Here is a 13,789-nt window from a genome sequence, read left to right on the forward strand (position 1 = left end):
GCTTACGAAATCCTAATAAACATGTATTGACTTTACATTCTGGACTGCCTTCTCTAATTAGTGCTGTAATGCATCTTTTCAATCTTATCCTCCATAACCTTGGTCAAATTGGCTAACATTTCGGAGTAGTTCTGGTTCCTTTTCTCAATTTCTTTTTCGAGGATCTGCTCATTGGATTGGTATTGGGATACAACGTTTGTAATGGCACTGATAATAAATCTTGGTAATCTCTCAAGAAGAATCATGTCGCCATCACTGAAAACACTTTTTTTGGAAATCAAATTATAGAGATCGTTGCAAAAATGAAGAGAATCTTTGTGGAAAACAGGTGACAAACTTTCGATAGCACCCTTTAAGAGCAGAACTAAAGTTAAGTACAATAATTTATTTGAAGCTTTGAACTCATGGATAGCCTCCTTGTTGCTCTCCTTTGACTTCCTTAAAGTCTCAAATCTGTCTTGCAGGTTAAGTAGTAGTTTAGTGGCTTCTTCGTTGTAAGACTTGAGCATGTCATTCTCGGCTTCTAGGCTGCCGACTACTTGAGTAAGCCTCGAGACCTCTAATTCAAGATTCTTTTGAGTATCCGAGATTTTAATATTCTCGATCAACCCCACTGATGTCTCAATTTTCGAGTTCCCATTGTTTGACAGCAAGGTCTCTGAAGCAACCCGTGTAGATGTACCCGACTTTGAAGTCTCGTCGTTTTTGTCACAACACAACCTGGGAATCTCTTTCGTTTCCTCGAGGTAATTGAACTCCTTATGCAAATCGTCGATGGTGGTACACAATCCCCTCAATGACTCGATCTTTATATTCAATTGGTCTTGCAACTTTGAGTTCTTTGTATTCAAACTCTCCACTGTGGACTCTAGATCGAAGATTTTTGCACCCAATTGGATAATATTTTCTTCGAGAGCATTTTCATTACACTTCTTTTCTTCAATACTTGCATCCAAGCCACGAGTAAGATTATCTATTATAGAGGTCTTCTCATTGACTACTTCATTGAGTTCTTCAACTGTAGACTGCTTGTAATTTATCTCCTCAAATAGCTGTTTTCGTTCGGATTCTAAACGGTGGTTGGTATCCAATATTAACTGTATACCCAAATGGAGACTCTCAACTTCGCAGTTAATATGTTTCTCTAGCATACTAACCAAAATTTGCTTCTCTTCAATCAATATGTTGTAATCTTCGATGAACACTGTCTTCGCTAGCAAAGTACCAAGCTCCTCTTTGTGTACCTTATTTAGCTCTGCCAATTTTTCAGTCATCTCATTGATCTGAGTTGTTAAATTATGTTTCTGATTTATTTCTTCAGTAATCTGCTCGGAGAGTATTCCAGAATTTTTTGAGTATGCGTCATTCATATGGCGTAAGTCGTCTTGCAAGCTCAAAATTTCCATATCTTTGTTGCCCAAAGTGCATATTGCAAGGTTAATTCCTTCTGTGAGGGTAGAGCTAAGTGGAGCATTTAACAAGATCAATAGCTTTAATAGTTCTGGATTGTTTGAGGATGTTTTTTTTCTGAAGCATCCAAGCTTATCTTGGGGTTTCGAAATAAGTTCCTCTCCATAATCTGAGCTTTCCTCGATCACATCAGCAGGATTCTCCGAAAAGAGGAGTTGAACCTTTTCAAGACTTTTGCTGGAGTCCAAACCATTGTTAGGGGTTGACAGAGTGTTTTCATTGAAGCTGCTTAAAGTACAGACTTCCAGAAGGCTACTGCCATCTTCCTCTTTTGTTTGCTGGTGTACAGTGTATATGCTCAAATCATCCTTCGATCCAACAGCGTTTCCAACTTCATTTGTCTCCGGCGCTTTCATGTTGATTTTTTTTGCCGTCTCAATCTTCCCATTTGGCCCATTTCCGTTGAATTGCACAGATCTAGTAAATAGCTTGGTAAACGAAGATGAGCCGGTACGATGAATGGTGCCCGAAAAGCTGTGGCTCTTTTTTAATTGAGCGGGGCTAAAAGGATCAAAACTCGTCTCCAGATTACCCATACTATTGGCCCTATCCTCGATCTCTTTTGTATTGATGGGCATGCTGAATGACTTGCTCCTTTTGAGTTTGGGGATTTCCGTAAGCGGAAATGTTTCTTCAGAAGAACCATCACCCTTGGATTCCGTAGAAGTGGAACCGGCATCCAAATCAACTGGAGCATCTTTTTCTCGTAGTTTGCTTCTCCTGTAGAATATATCCCGAAGCATATCTGGCAGGTAGGGGAAGAGGGGGGCGATTATTGGTATTGTTGCGAAAATTTGCATAGCGGCTCACAAAGACTGGTTGCAAAATTTGGGCTTTGCGAGAACGAAATTGTCTTTACACCAACAGACTGGTCTAAATGCTCCAACCTCTATCTACACTATACTGTAGGCTATGCTAATATCAATTGTATTGGTAATAAAATGCTAGTTTGTTCTAAATGTTTTGTAATAAAAGAGTGTCATCAATCATGATCCCAGGAAAAAGTCTAGTTGAAGTATATCCTGAACGCTTGCTCTTTCTGCTGGGTCCCACAAGAAAATACTGTTCAAAACTTGAAGGAACTGCTTATTGTCAGCGGTTTCCATTCCTTCAAGTCCAAGAACTACACCCAAGTGCTTGCTACCAGGCTTGGAAGACCGGTTGGTGGTACTAGCCGAAGAAGCCACGGTAACTGTTTTAAATGTGGGGTTGTTGGACGATTGGGTCATGTAGTAGTTAAGCAATGATACGTTCAATCTTCCATTAATATCAAACAACTTGAACAAGAGTGTTTTTTTCAAGTTCTTGTCATTGGTGGTTGGCTGTTCGAAGTTTTTGGACAATTGCTTCTTGATTAAGCCCCGTTGTCTTAAGATCATTGCACTCTTTGGTGCGCCCACCATATCAACGATCATTCCAATTTGTTCGTACTCATTTTTGCCCGGAAGTAAGGGATTCCCGGTGAATAACTCGGCCAAGATACAGCCCAAAGACCAAATATCAATTTTTTCGTTGTATTTTGAGCCTAACATCACCTCCGGAGCACGATAGAATCTGGACTGAATATAAGTGTACGACACTTCGTTCTTGAAGCATGATGAGCCAAAATCAATGATCTTGATATGAACATCAGTCAGCTCTGGATCTGTTGGGAATTTGATCATAATGTTTTCCGGCTTTACATCACAATGCATAATATTTCTGGAATGAAGAAACTTCAATCCTTTCAATATTTGGCTCCCAAAAGACTTTATTATTGGTAAACCAAATCCGCTGAAATCAGTCTGCTCGAGCAATGTAAATAAATTTAAAGTAAGTAGTTCACTGACAATACAAATATGACTTCTGAAATTGAAATGATCAAAATACTTCAAAATATAAGGGGAAACTTCGGCTGAGAGCGCTGGAAACTCCGGAGTTGTCAGTATGGATGTATTGGGCTGGTTGGATAACTTAGTAGGAGGACCTGTCCCATTAAGGAACTTTAATAGCTTTATCTCATTTAAGGACTGTAGGGACCAATTCAAGTCGTTTTTGATGATTTTGATAGCAACCACCTTGTTTGACTTGTGATCTTTGGTCTCAACTACCTTGCCAAATGACCCATTGCCTAGGATTGATAGAATTTCATACCTGAAGTTGATGTGATCGTTCGGCACAATGTGATAATTTCCACTAGCGTCGTCAAAACCAAAATTGCTTTGATAATTCTTGATATCGATTTTTCTTGGTTGTGCCAAGTTTGGAACGAAATAAACTTCCTTTTTGCGGCTCAACTCCTCCTTTTCGTATGCATTCAATGACGTACTTGATATTTGGGTAACATCAAGGGGAGTGGCAAATTGGTTGTTGCTAGTAGACGAATCGAACTTTTCACTGAACAAAGATGGATCCTTCAGGTACATCTTGGTGTATAACTGGGCCAATGATTCGATTTTTGTAGCACTTGTGGAGCTCGTGTAGCTCGTGGAGCGAGTTTGTGGTTTTTGATATGCTGATGGGTACCCCTGAACGTTCCTGGGGGCAAGGGTGGCCTTCTCAGGTTTGGAAGGGCCAGGGTATAGTCTGTTGAACACGTCACCCTTTTTGACAGGCAAAGGCTGGGAAGCATTTCTGTATGCACTTTGTTTAGTTGGCGAGTCGTTGACTTCTCTGGCTGACGAGGCGTAGGACAAGTTGGTGATATCTGTTGGAGGACAATTACTAGAAACCAACCGTCTTGATCTGAGGGACTGGGACAACTGTCGGGAGTACTCGTTGCGTTTCTTGGTGGAGGACACGGGAATCACCTGGGGCATGTGGGGCTTGGGGGAGGTGTACTTCTTCAGTAATGACGACGAGGTTTCTTTCATGAACGAGAACTGGTAGTCCTTCTTCAGGGTGGAAATCTCGGAAAGAGGGTAGCTGAGCACCCTCTTTTCGTTTGGTTGCTTGACGGTGGAAAACGACTTGCTGGAAGAGATCACCCGCGAGGGCGTCATAGGCCCAACAGTCTTGCCAGAGCCAGCTCTGGTCTCTTGCAGGGATGGCACTTTGGGGTTGGTTCCATCGGGATAGAGATGTGGCGGATACACTTTCTTTTTGCGGGTGGGGGACTTGTTGATGGTGATCTTGGAGAACTTGTCCTCAAAGTAGGGAATGCTCTGCAGGGTGTCCATGCCTGCTGTGACGAGGAGAAGGTTATTTGGTGGAGTTGATATGAGGTCTCAGCTATTGACAAATTGGGCGGGGCACGCGGGTGTGATTTGGCTGGCAGATTTGGCGATGTATACCCACAAACCACCACCATGAGCGATCCCACCGACCCTGCGCAGTACGGCAACAGAGGCGTGTTGGTGCTAGCGCAGCTCTTTCACGTAAATGGCATCACTGGGCCAGAAAAGTTGAAGGCGTCGCCTGACAAGTTGGTGGCAGATATCATCCGTGACTGGACTGGGCATGTCAGCTTCCGGCTCGAGGAGCACGATGTCGGCTTGGCCACGCGGGACGAGCTCCAAAAGTTGTACGAGGGCTTATTAGTACGCTACAAGGTGGAGACTACGGTGGACCTAGCCAATAGCGCGTACTACCAGCGCATCGACGAGCTCGAGGCTGATATGGTGGGCCACCGGGCCGAGTTCCGCAAGGTGTTGGATGGAGCCTAGGGAGGGTGCAAGAGATCGACAGGAAATGATTTTGGGTACTAAAAGATACACCTTGGTATTGATCGATGAAGCTGGATGGCATCAGTTTGATATGAAAGATACCACGCAGATTCCACCCCAAGCGTCAAGAAATCCATGCGAACTTTCAACGTCCAGAAAGGTCTAGAGTGCAAGAGTGCACGAGAAATTACAACCGATAATCTTAAACAGGAGTGGAACAGAAGCTCTTGGCCAAACCGAATTAATCCCAGATATCCCTGGCTGAGGCGCTACCGATCCAAGCATACTCGCGCCACGGTGGATTCCAGGAGCAAGCCTCCCGAGCGACTTCCTCCCGAGCGAAATCCTCGCTAGCACCTTGCTGATCCCCACTAGCTCCACCAGGTTTGCTCCCACTAGCTCCCCTAGCCTCCCCTGCTAACTCCACTAACGCCCCGCTAGCTGCCCTAGCTCCCCCGCCCAGGGTCCTCTGGGTCCCGCCTATATAGTCTCATCCTCGGCAATTTTCACGTGCATCCGTCACGTTTCATTTGTGGGGGTGATAGCCACCTGCTTTAGTACACACTACATGGACACAGTAATTCGGAGTTTCTCATCACTTGCTAATCCTCACGTTTCGTCTCATTAATACCGGCCAGCCAGAGCTATACCCTGAAGCACCATGTCCAAGCCCTCAGGTCCGAGTACGCTTGCCTTGTCGCTCCTCAGAGTGTACAAGTCGAACCGGTCGCTCTTCCTTAACGCCTCGTATATCATCCTTTTGACGGCAGCGTTCAGCAAGGCCACCCACACAGAAAGTCCCAGTGGGTCCAAGAAAGGCAGCAAGGATGCCAAAGACCCCAAAGACGCCAAAGACATCGACACCTCCAAGGCCAAGACTCGCATGTCGCGCGAGTCGTTCATCAGCTTGATGAAGGTGACTCTTCCTCTGGTGGCCAACTCCGCCTCGTGGTACTTGGCGTCCCACTTGGTGTTGTTGGTGATCCGTGCCTACATCACCATCAAGGTGGCCAGCTTGGACGGTAAGTTGGTCGGAGCGTTGGTTTCTAAGCGGTTGAGACGGTTCTCCAGATTGTTGTTGTACTGGATGCTTATCGGGTTCCCAGCAGCCTTGGTCAACGGGCTCTTGGCCTGGACCAGACACAGGTTGAGCAGATCTATCAGAAAGAACCTCAACGACGGCATCATGGAGGACTATCTCCCCGATAACCTTGATGCCAACTACTACTCCCTCATCCACTTGTCAGGAAACAAGATCAAAGACCCCAACCAAAGAATCACCACCGATATCTCTAGATTGGCCAACGCCTTGAGTAACTTGCCTGGCCAGTTGTTGAAGCCCACCTTGGATTTGCTTTTATGCGCCCAGGAGTTGAGCAAGAGTGGTGTTGGTAACGGTGAAGGAACCTTGGCCCTTGGGTTATTGGCTCACTTCTCCACCATGATCCTCAGATTATTCTCCCCACCTTTCGCCAAGTTGGCCTCCGAAAAGGCCAACTTAGAAGGCCAGTTAAGATCCTCTCATTCTAAAATCGTCTCCAACAATGAAGAAATTGCCTTGTTGAGAGGTCACAATAAGGAGTTGGACTATATTGACTATTGCTACTATAACTTGGAACGGTTCCTCAAGAACGAGTTCTGGAAGAAGGCCGTCCACGAAATTGCCCAAACCTTCATCGTCAAGTACTTGTGGGGTGCTGCCGGTTTGGTCTTGTGTTCCGCTCCTGTTTTTATCCTGAAATACATGGGTGAAGAACCAAACCCTGATCATGCTGGAGATTTCATCACTAATAGAAGATTATTGATGAGTGCCTCTGACTCTTTGGATAGATTGATTTATTCCAGAAGATACATCTTGCAAGTGGTCGGACATGCCGCCAGAGTTTCCGATTTCAAAGATATTTTGGATGGTTTGAAGAACAGATCTACTACCAGTAAGAACGTTAAAATCAACAACGATGAGATTAACTTCAAGCATGTCAGACTTACTACTCCAGCGGATGTCACCTTGATTGAAGACTTGAATTTCTCTATTTCCAGTGGCGACCACTTGCTTATTGCCGGACCAAATGGTTCTGGTAAATCCTCATTATTCAGAATCTTGGGTGGTCTTTGGCCATGTAAGTATGGAGAAATCAGCATTCCAAACTCGAAGAATGTTTTTTACTTGCCACAAAGAGCTTATTTGTGCCAGGGTTCATTGAAAGAACAAATCATCTACCCTCACAGTATTAAACAATACGAGGCTCAAGACAAGAAAGACAACGACTTGAAAGAAATTTTGAAGATCTTAAAGCTTGAAGATTATTCCGATAGTCTTGAGTTGGTCAAGAACTGGGATGAAGAATTGTCTACAGGTGCTCAACAAAGATTAGCAATGGCTAGATTATTCTACCATCAACCTAAATTTGCAGTCTTGGACGAATGCACCTCTGCTGTTTCTCCAGATATGGAACAGTTCATGTATGAACATGCTCAAAGCTTGGGTATTACAGTGTTATCTGTTGCCCATAGATCTGCTTTATGGCATTTCCACAAATATTTATTGAAGTTCGACGGTAAGGGTGGATACTTCTTTGGTAAGTTAGATGCTGACAGAAGACTCAAGTTCGAACAAGAAAGATTGTCTTTGGAGAAGAACTTGAGGGACTTGCCAAACTTGAAGGAAAGATTATCTGAGTTACAGAAGGTTTCCAACGCTCAACATAAGAAACATACCAAGTCGTGATATTTATAATACAAACTATAAAGTAATCTATGTCTATAATACTGTATGTACAAAGCGTTTCTCGATATGAACCTAATCGTAATGCGGATCGGACTGAAACAGCCCCATTAGCTTGCATAAACAGCATCATGGATGCCCATGATTTGATCCTGGCCAAGCAGATATTCTTTCTGGTCCGGGTGGGGTTGACCCTCTACTAATCGTAGAATCATCAGCGAGCTCAACTATGTTTTTATCGTTGGAAGACTCAATGAGACTGTCTATTTGTTTTAGCAACTCGACTTTTTGAGGTCCATCTTGCAACTCTTCTGAGTCTTTGCGTACCTTTATGAGTTTCTCTTCCACTATTTCATCAAGACTTCTAATAAGCCGGTCACCGAAATTCGTATCAATAGGTAAGTTGTTGTATATCTTTTTTTCTAACATTTTGATAATCTTGAGGTTTCCGATGATTTTTAGATTATAGGTGTATGGGTCTAATTCAATGGCTTTGTTGTTTGATTTCATGGGTGGATTGAGTAAAAGCAAAGAAGCGTAATAAAGCATGATGTGAATATGAACCGGAACGTACTTTAAGTTGTCCAATATATCATGATCATTAATCACCAAATTAAGGACAGTTTGAGCGGCATTAATTGCTATGTTTGCATTAACGGTCGTTTCGTCTTCCGATAATAATCCTTTGTTAGAAATAAACTCATCCTCATTCGTAGTATCGTCATCGCTATCACTGTCCTCAGAATCATCACTTTCAAGAGCGGACTTCCTAGAAGGACTGGTCGAGGGTCTCTCCGAAGAGGATGTTGCTGTGTGTGTCATTGAGTCCCACTTCGGTAACATTTTGTTGGGATTCACTTGAAGCTGTCTAACAGCGGAGGAATTGATATGCATTTTGGCAAAATTATAGTAAATCAAGGTAGATTTTGAAGACCACACTGCACCATTATTACTAGGTGCTAATAATACAGTCCAAGACACCATCCATTTATCCAATTCCAAATTACTCTTGGATGGAATACCAAAAGAGGAGGGCACCAATAAATCCCAAGCATTTCCTTTGAAAGCTTCGTTCAAAGCTTGGTTATATTCGACTTGAGATACTAACCTCATGTCCGCATTAAGATCCCTTTTCTTGAGAATATGTTCTTTTGTGGTGGAGTTATCCTTCTCGTCCTGTTTTATCAAGTTTGATTCTGGTTTGGAACCCTTCAACTCCAATTGCTTCGTAGGTAATAAAATCTCTTTACTATGGACCAAAGAATACTCCTGAGAATTCACTAAGGGTTGTCTGTTCAAAGTCAAACTTTGTTGCCCGTCCAAAACATATAACAAGTACCAAAGCTTCAATTTATCCTTATTTTCGGTATAAGGGTTATTTAACCCGTACTCCTTGGCTAATTGTAAAGCCAACCCAGTAAACATTTGGGAGTCGGACAACCAAAAACTGCACAAAATCAAGGCGACTATTGTATTGAATCCCTCTTCTTCATTTTTTGGTTTTCCTCTGTATAACAAAGAGCCACAGAGATCCTGTAAGTAAGCCTTAAGCCCTTCCGACTTTCCTGAAAGCTTTGGATGGTGAATGGAGGCTATAGTAGAAATGGCACAAACCAACACAGGACTGGTGGCCCAGATGGAGTCCACTGAAAAACGAGAGATTTCAAATCCAAAAAGCTGTTGGGAAATATTGGCATCAAAGAAATGGAAAAGTTCCTTGGCCTCATCCTTGGACAAGAAGGTATCTCTGAAATCCTTACCAATGAATGCGTCTCCTAACGTGGTGGCAGATTTTAGCCGTTTTCTTGGTAGTTCTGGAGATGTACTGGAACTGGACGATGCTGAAGAGATCAATGGTGGCTCCAAGGCTCTCTTGAGATGGGACGCCTTATTCGGAATCGACGGTTGTAAAGGACTTTGATACATTGGCACAGGGTTGTAGGGATTCCTGTGGGCCATCAAGTGCTGATCCTCGTGCTGGTAATGGGCACCATGCTGGATCAAACCTGGGGGTCTGTGGTGTTGTAGCTGTGGACTCTGCATTGTGTACATGTGTGGGGAATACCTTTGTTGCTCGAGGAGCATTTGTTGGTTCGATTTCAAGATATCGACTAGATCGTTGAGCTTATCGTCAAAAGAGTTGATCCTGTTTTCCATATGAGACTTCCACTGCCCCTCTGGGTCTGGATGATGATTGGAGAGGACCATGTTAGATATAGGAGGCTGTGTCGGCACAGCCAGTGCCATGTTTGGGGCAGGAGGAATGCTAGGAGGAGCAGGAATCCCTGGCATGTTTGGAGTGATGGAAATGTTGTTTGGTCCCGCAGGAATGACGTATGGTGGCCTCGATGGTACGTGTGGAGTAGGTTGGATGGGGTTTATATGAGGAAACGAGATTTCTGGCTCGGGATTGGCCTGTTGAGGTGCCAACCCTCCTTGAGTGAACAGCGGAAGCTTCAAAGACGGAAGCTTGGGCACAAACTGGCAGTTCACCGCCTGTCCCGTCTTCATACATCTCTCACATGGTAGCGATGCTGTGTAGATACATTTGACTTTTGACTTCTTACAGTTCGAGCATGGCTTGGTTCTCTTTTCTTTGGGCATTTTGGCGGAGTCCGCGGCTATTTCTGGTGGAAGCGTCGGTTGCAGGCGATGCCTTCAGGATCACACTGATAACCGGACGGACGAAAGGTTAGGAGGTGCAGTGATGCAGAGATCAATAGGGCGGTCTTCTCACCAAGATTTGGGTAACGTGCAATTTCACAAGCTCGCATTGCCAATTTTGCGGTTTAGCCCCGGACTATAAAGGCTGGCCGGGACCCCAGAAACCAGGGCATTTCGTTGCGCATTCCTTATGTCTACGAAAGCCAGAATCAAGACGTTCTTCGGTCCCACCCGCCAGTACGCGGTGGCCGGTGCATCCAACAACCCCAGCAAGTTCGGGTTCAAGGTGTTGCTGTGGTACGTGAGCCACGGCTTGTCCTCCATTCCTATCAACCCCCGAGAAAAGGAGATTTTGGGGCAGCCAGTGGTAGGATCCGTTCGCCTGGTGTTGAATGCCGTCAACGAGCACCAAGATGTGGAAAGCTACAAGTTATCCAAGGTGGATGGCGTGAGTATCTCGTTCTTGACACCCCCCAACATTACCGTGGCTACCTTGAAGGAAATAGCCACGGTTTCTGGGTACAAAGATATCGTCAAGGGCTTGTGGTTGCAGCCAGGAAGCTACGACGAGGCAGTGTTGGATTTGGTGGACCAAATCGGCTTGGAAGGGGTGGTGATTCATCAGGACGAGTGTATTTTGGTGAGAGGCGAAGAAGGTATGTATAGTGCAAATTTGTAATGTATGGACAAGTATAAATGGCTGTAGCCGCGGTCTGGATGTGCTCTATAACTCTCTTGTGCAACCGTGTTTCATCTGTACCAGACCAGTACTGCCATTCTGCAGGCTCAATCGAGCATCTTCTTGATGTACCCGCCCCAGCTGTCGTTTCCCTCGGTGGCGTAGTTCAACTTGGACAAGTTACGCTCCACGTCGATGGTGTAAGGAAAGGGCAGACTCTCAAGGGACGTTATGGGCGGTATGTGGTCCTTGTGCGAGTCCACAATGGTGAATATCTTGTGGAGGTTCTCCTCAAAGCTTTGGATAGACACCTCGATGTTTCTATTCTTATCTTGTGGGTTCAAGCATGGACCTCCATCGCCTCCATGGTCCGAGGTGGCCATGGGGAGGCACTCCACCGACACGATCCAGGACTCCCAGAGCTTCAAGTCGTCTGAGGTTTCAGACTTTCCGAACCACCCCGTTCGCTTGCTCTTGCCTGCCTTTTTGTCTAGAAACTGCACGATTACATGGCCATGGCTCACCCCTTGGTTGGAGGTGTCAAACTGGAGCTTGATGAGCTGGTTGACTTTCTCGTCGATCAAGGTGTCCAATTCGGGCAAGTTTTCTGCCATGCTGTACGTCACGCTGAGAAACTCGTTTGTGGTGGGTGTTATTGGCCCAAAGAGCCGGTTAAAGAAGATGGTCCATATTACGCCTGAATGTTAGTTGTTGCGCTGGTTGGGGGATGAGCCACACCAGTGGGGCTCGAAGCCGCTGCATCACGTACCCTTTAATGATTCTCTCACCACCGACCTCTCTGCGGTGAGGTATAGTGTGTACTCCATGGTATGGCAATTGTGTAGACTGACTGGAACTAGGTGCTGGTGTAATCTAATGTGGATAAGACTGATGCGAGCGTCACGTGGACGGTGTAGGTGATAACGGTGCGCCAGATCTGGTGTGGGTCTGGGCGCCAGACTGATCTGGTCGGACCAACGGGGAGCAGAATGTAACACAGTAAGCCTGGACTAAGCGTTCGCCTGGACATTAGACCATTCGCCTGTGTGTGTCGGATCCGGCAGCAGCAATCTCAAGTCGTAGTCTGCTCGTTTGTGCACCTTATCTGGGGTAGTCATCCCTGGTGCCTAGAACATGGGACCTGATTGCTGTGATGTGGGTTTCTGGATGCGATTGTTTGTGTATGGTATCCTTTTCTCGCTGGGAAAATCTGCTACAACAACCCTGGTAAGTGTAGGTAATTGTAGGAGCCTATGGCAGCAAGAGACATGTTAACACTTGGATGTGCGAAATCAGACTCCAAGAAACTCAGCTGTTACAGTCCTCAGTGCGATGAGACGTTCCCGTCTTCTCTCTTCTCTTGCTGGTCGCTGGCGCTTTCAATGAGCTTCTCCAATTCACGCAAGGCTCTAGGAAAGACTTCGTCCAACTTGTCCATCTCCAGAGCACTGAACTTGCCGAGGACATGTTTGAGCACCTGCGACTTGTCTAGCGGACGCCCAATGCCAATAGCCACCTTGGTATACGTGTTGGGGAGATGCGAGTTGATGGACTTCAACCCATTGTGTCCACGAGCACTGGTGCCGGGTTTTCTTATCTGGAGCTTTCCCAAGTCGATCTGGAGCTCATCGTGAATAATCACCAAAGACGTACCATGCTTTCTATAATGCTTGGAGATAGGGCGGCCCTGGAGGTTCATGAATGACTTTGACGACTTGAAGAGCACCACTTTCGGGTACTTGGACGAGATGTAGTACTCTCCGTTGGAAGTAAGATGACTGGCCCACCTGGCGGTTAGGTAGTCGAAGAACATATGACCCACGTTGTGGCGGGTGGATTGGTACTCGGGTTCGGGATTTCCAATAGACGCAATGAAGAGCTCCCGCCGAGCCCCCAAGGTATTTGCCCGGATGGGAACGAAGTAGGAGTTGAAGACGTTTCGAAGTAACATGCGGTGATGAGAATTCTCGAATTCTATCGAGAATTTCAGCGAGTGAGAACAGCTACGGTGAGCACTCCAAGAATCAAATGGAACGGTAACACCCAACGAGAACTTGTGTTTGGGTACTTTTCCGGTCTTGTGTCATTGGAAGATAATGTGTGTTCTTTGGGCTTGCCAGGATGGCATTTCTTAGGCTGGCGAGTTGAATTGATTGATAGCTTTGAGTATTCCAAATATTTGGAAAATATAATGCAATGCATTCGACATGTAGCCACCAAAATCCTCTGGCCGGGACGTACAGTATCTCCGTTACTATGAAACAAATACTTGAATCAAACTACATTGAAGTCAGACGACTGTTCTACGATTCAAAACCCAACACATTCCCCCATTGCCTTGTCAGGGTCCTCATTGTCGATATTCAAGAGCATTTATCTATTTCTTAGTGTACTATAGTGATATTCTTTTGCATGGTCTAGTTTAGGTGTGATTGCCTTAGCCATGTGGATACCTGATATGGCTGCGAAATTCATTTGCAGGCACAAATGAAACTCAACCTGCCTTGAAAATTCCATTAGTTCGAGATGGGTCGTGAACGAGAGAGAAGTAAATCAGCATTACAAGCAAATTGTGGTCAACTTTCCTTGAGTGTTTAACTATTCCTA

At 45.2% G+C, this 13,789-nt stretch overlaps 8 protein-coding genes across 8 annotated transcripts; 3 read left to right on the forward strand and 5 right to left on the reverse strand.

Moving 5' to 3' along the window:
• Positions 1-53: 53 nt before the first annotated feature.
• On the reverse strand, positions 54-2,213 carry CANTADRAFT_5864 (uncharacterized protein; the record flags this gene model as incomplete). The annotated part of the gene is made up of 1 exon (XM_020210779.1): positions 54-2,213. The coding sequence occupies one exon, from the start codon at positions 2,211-2,213 to the stop codon at positions 54-56; it is 2,160 nt and encodes a 719-aa protein (XP_020065324.1).
• Positions 2,214-2,456: 243 nt separating this feature from the next.
• Positions 2,457-4,628, reverse strand: CANTADRAFT_5865 (uncharacterized protein; the record flags this gene model as incomplete). The annotated part of the gene is made up of 1 exon (XM_020210780.1): positions 2,457-4,628. One exon carries the CDS (start codon positions 4,626-4,628, stop codon positions 2,457-2,459), a length of 2,172 nt encoding a protein of 723 aa, XP_020065325.1.
• Positions 4,629-4,757: 129 nt separating this feature from the next.
• On the forward strand, positions 4,758-5,114 carry CANTADRAFT_49229 (uncharacterized protein; the record flags this gene model as incomplete). Its single annotated transcript, XM_020209685.1, has 1 exon — positions 4,758-5,114. The coding sequence occupies one exon, from the start codon at positions 4,758-4,760 to the stop codon at positions 5,112-5,114; it is 357 nt and encodes a 118-aa protein (XP_020065326.1).
• A 661-nt stretch (positions 5,115-5,775) lies between these two features.
• PXA2 (ATP-binding cassette long-chain fatty acid transporter) lies at positions 5,776-7,842 on the forward strand (the record flags this gene model as incomplete). The annotated part of the gene is made up of 1 exon (XM_020209606.1): positions 5,776-7,842. One exon carries the CDS (start codon positions 5,776-5,778, stop codon positions 7,840-7,842), a length of 2,067 nt encoding a protein of 688 aa, XP_020065327.1.
• A 126-nt stretch (positions 7,843-7,968) lies between these two features.
• Positions 7,969-10,443, reverse strand: ZCF30 (Zcf30p; the record flags this gene model as incomplete). Its single annotated transcript, XM_020209819.1, has 3 exons — positions 7,969-9,787; positions 9,905-10,183; positions 10,271-10,443. The coding sequence occupies 3 exons, from the start codon at positions 10,441-10,443 to the stop codon at positions 7,969-7,971; spliced, it is 2,271 nt and encodes a 756-aa protein (XP_020065328.1).
• A 250-nt stretch (positions 10,444-10,693) lies between these two features.
• CANTADRAFT_49945 (uncharacterized protein) lies at positions 10,694-11,182 on the forward strand (the record flags this gene model as incomplete). Its single annotated transcript, XM_020209773.1, has 1 exon — positions 10,694-11,182. The coding sequence occupies one exon, from the start codon at positions 10,694-10,696 to the stop codon at positions 11,180-11,182; it is 489 nt and encodes a 162-aa protein (XP_020065329.1).
• Positions 11,183-11,289: 107 nt separating this feature from the next.
• CANTADRAFT_89783 (uncharacterized protein) lies at positions 11,290-12,009 on the reverse strand (the record flags this gene model as incomplete). The annotated part of the gene is made up of 2 exons (XM_020211607.1): positions 11,290-11,879; positions 11,952-12,009. 2 exons carry the CDS (start codon positions 12,007-12,009, stop codon positions 11,290-11,292), a joined length of 648 nt encoding a protein of 215 aa, XP_020065330.1.
• Positions 12,010-12,506: 497 nt separating this feature from the next.
• Positions 12,507-13,133, reverse strand: CANTADRAFT_48460 (aminoacyl-tRNA hydrolase; the record flags this gene model as incomplete). Its single annotated transcript, XM_020209585.1, has 1 exon — positions 12,507-13,133. The coding sequence occupies one exon, from the start codon at positions 13,131-13,133 to the stop codon at positions 12,507-12,509; it is 627 nt and encodes a 208-aa protein (XP_020065331.1).
• Between the last annotated feature and the right edge of the window lie 656 nt (positions 13,134-13,789).

This window comes from Suhomyces tanzawaensis (assembly GCF_001661415.1).
Source record: "Suhomyces tanzawaensis NRRL Y-17324 unplaced genomic scaffold CANTAscaffold_3, whole genome shotgun sequence".
Lineage (NCBI taxonomy): Eukaryota > Fungi > Ascomycota > Pichiomycetes > Serinales > Debaryomycetaceae > Suhomyces > Suhomyces tanzawaensis.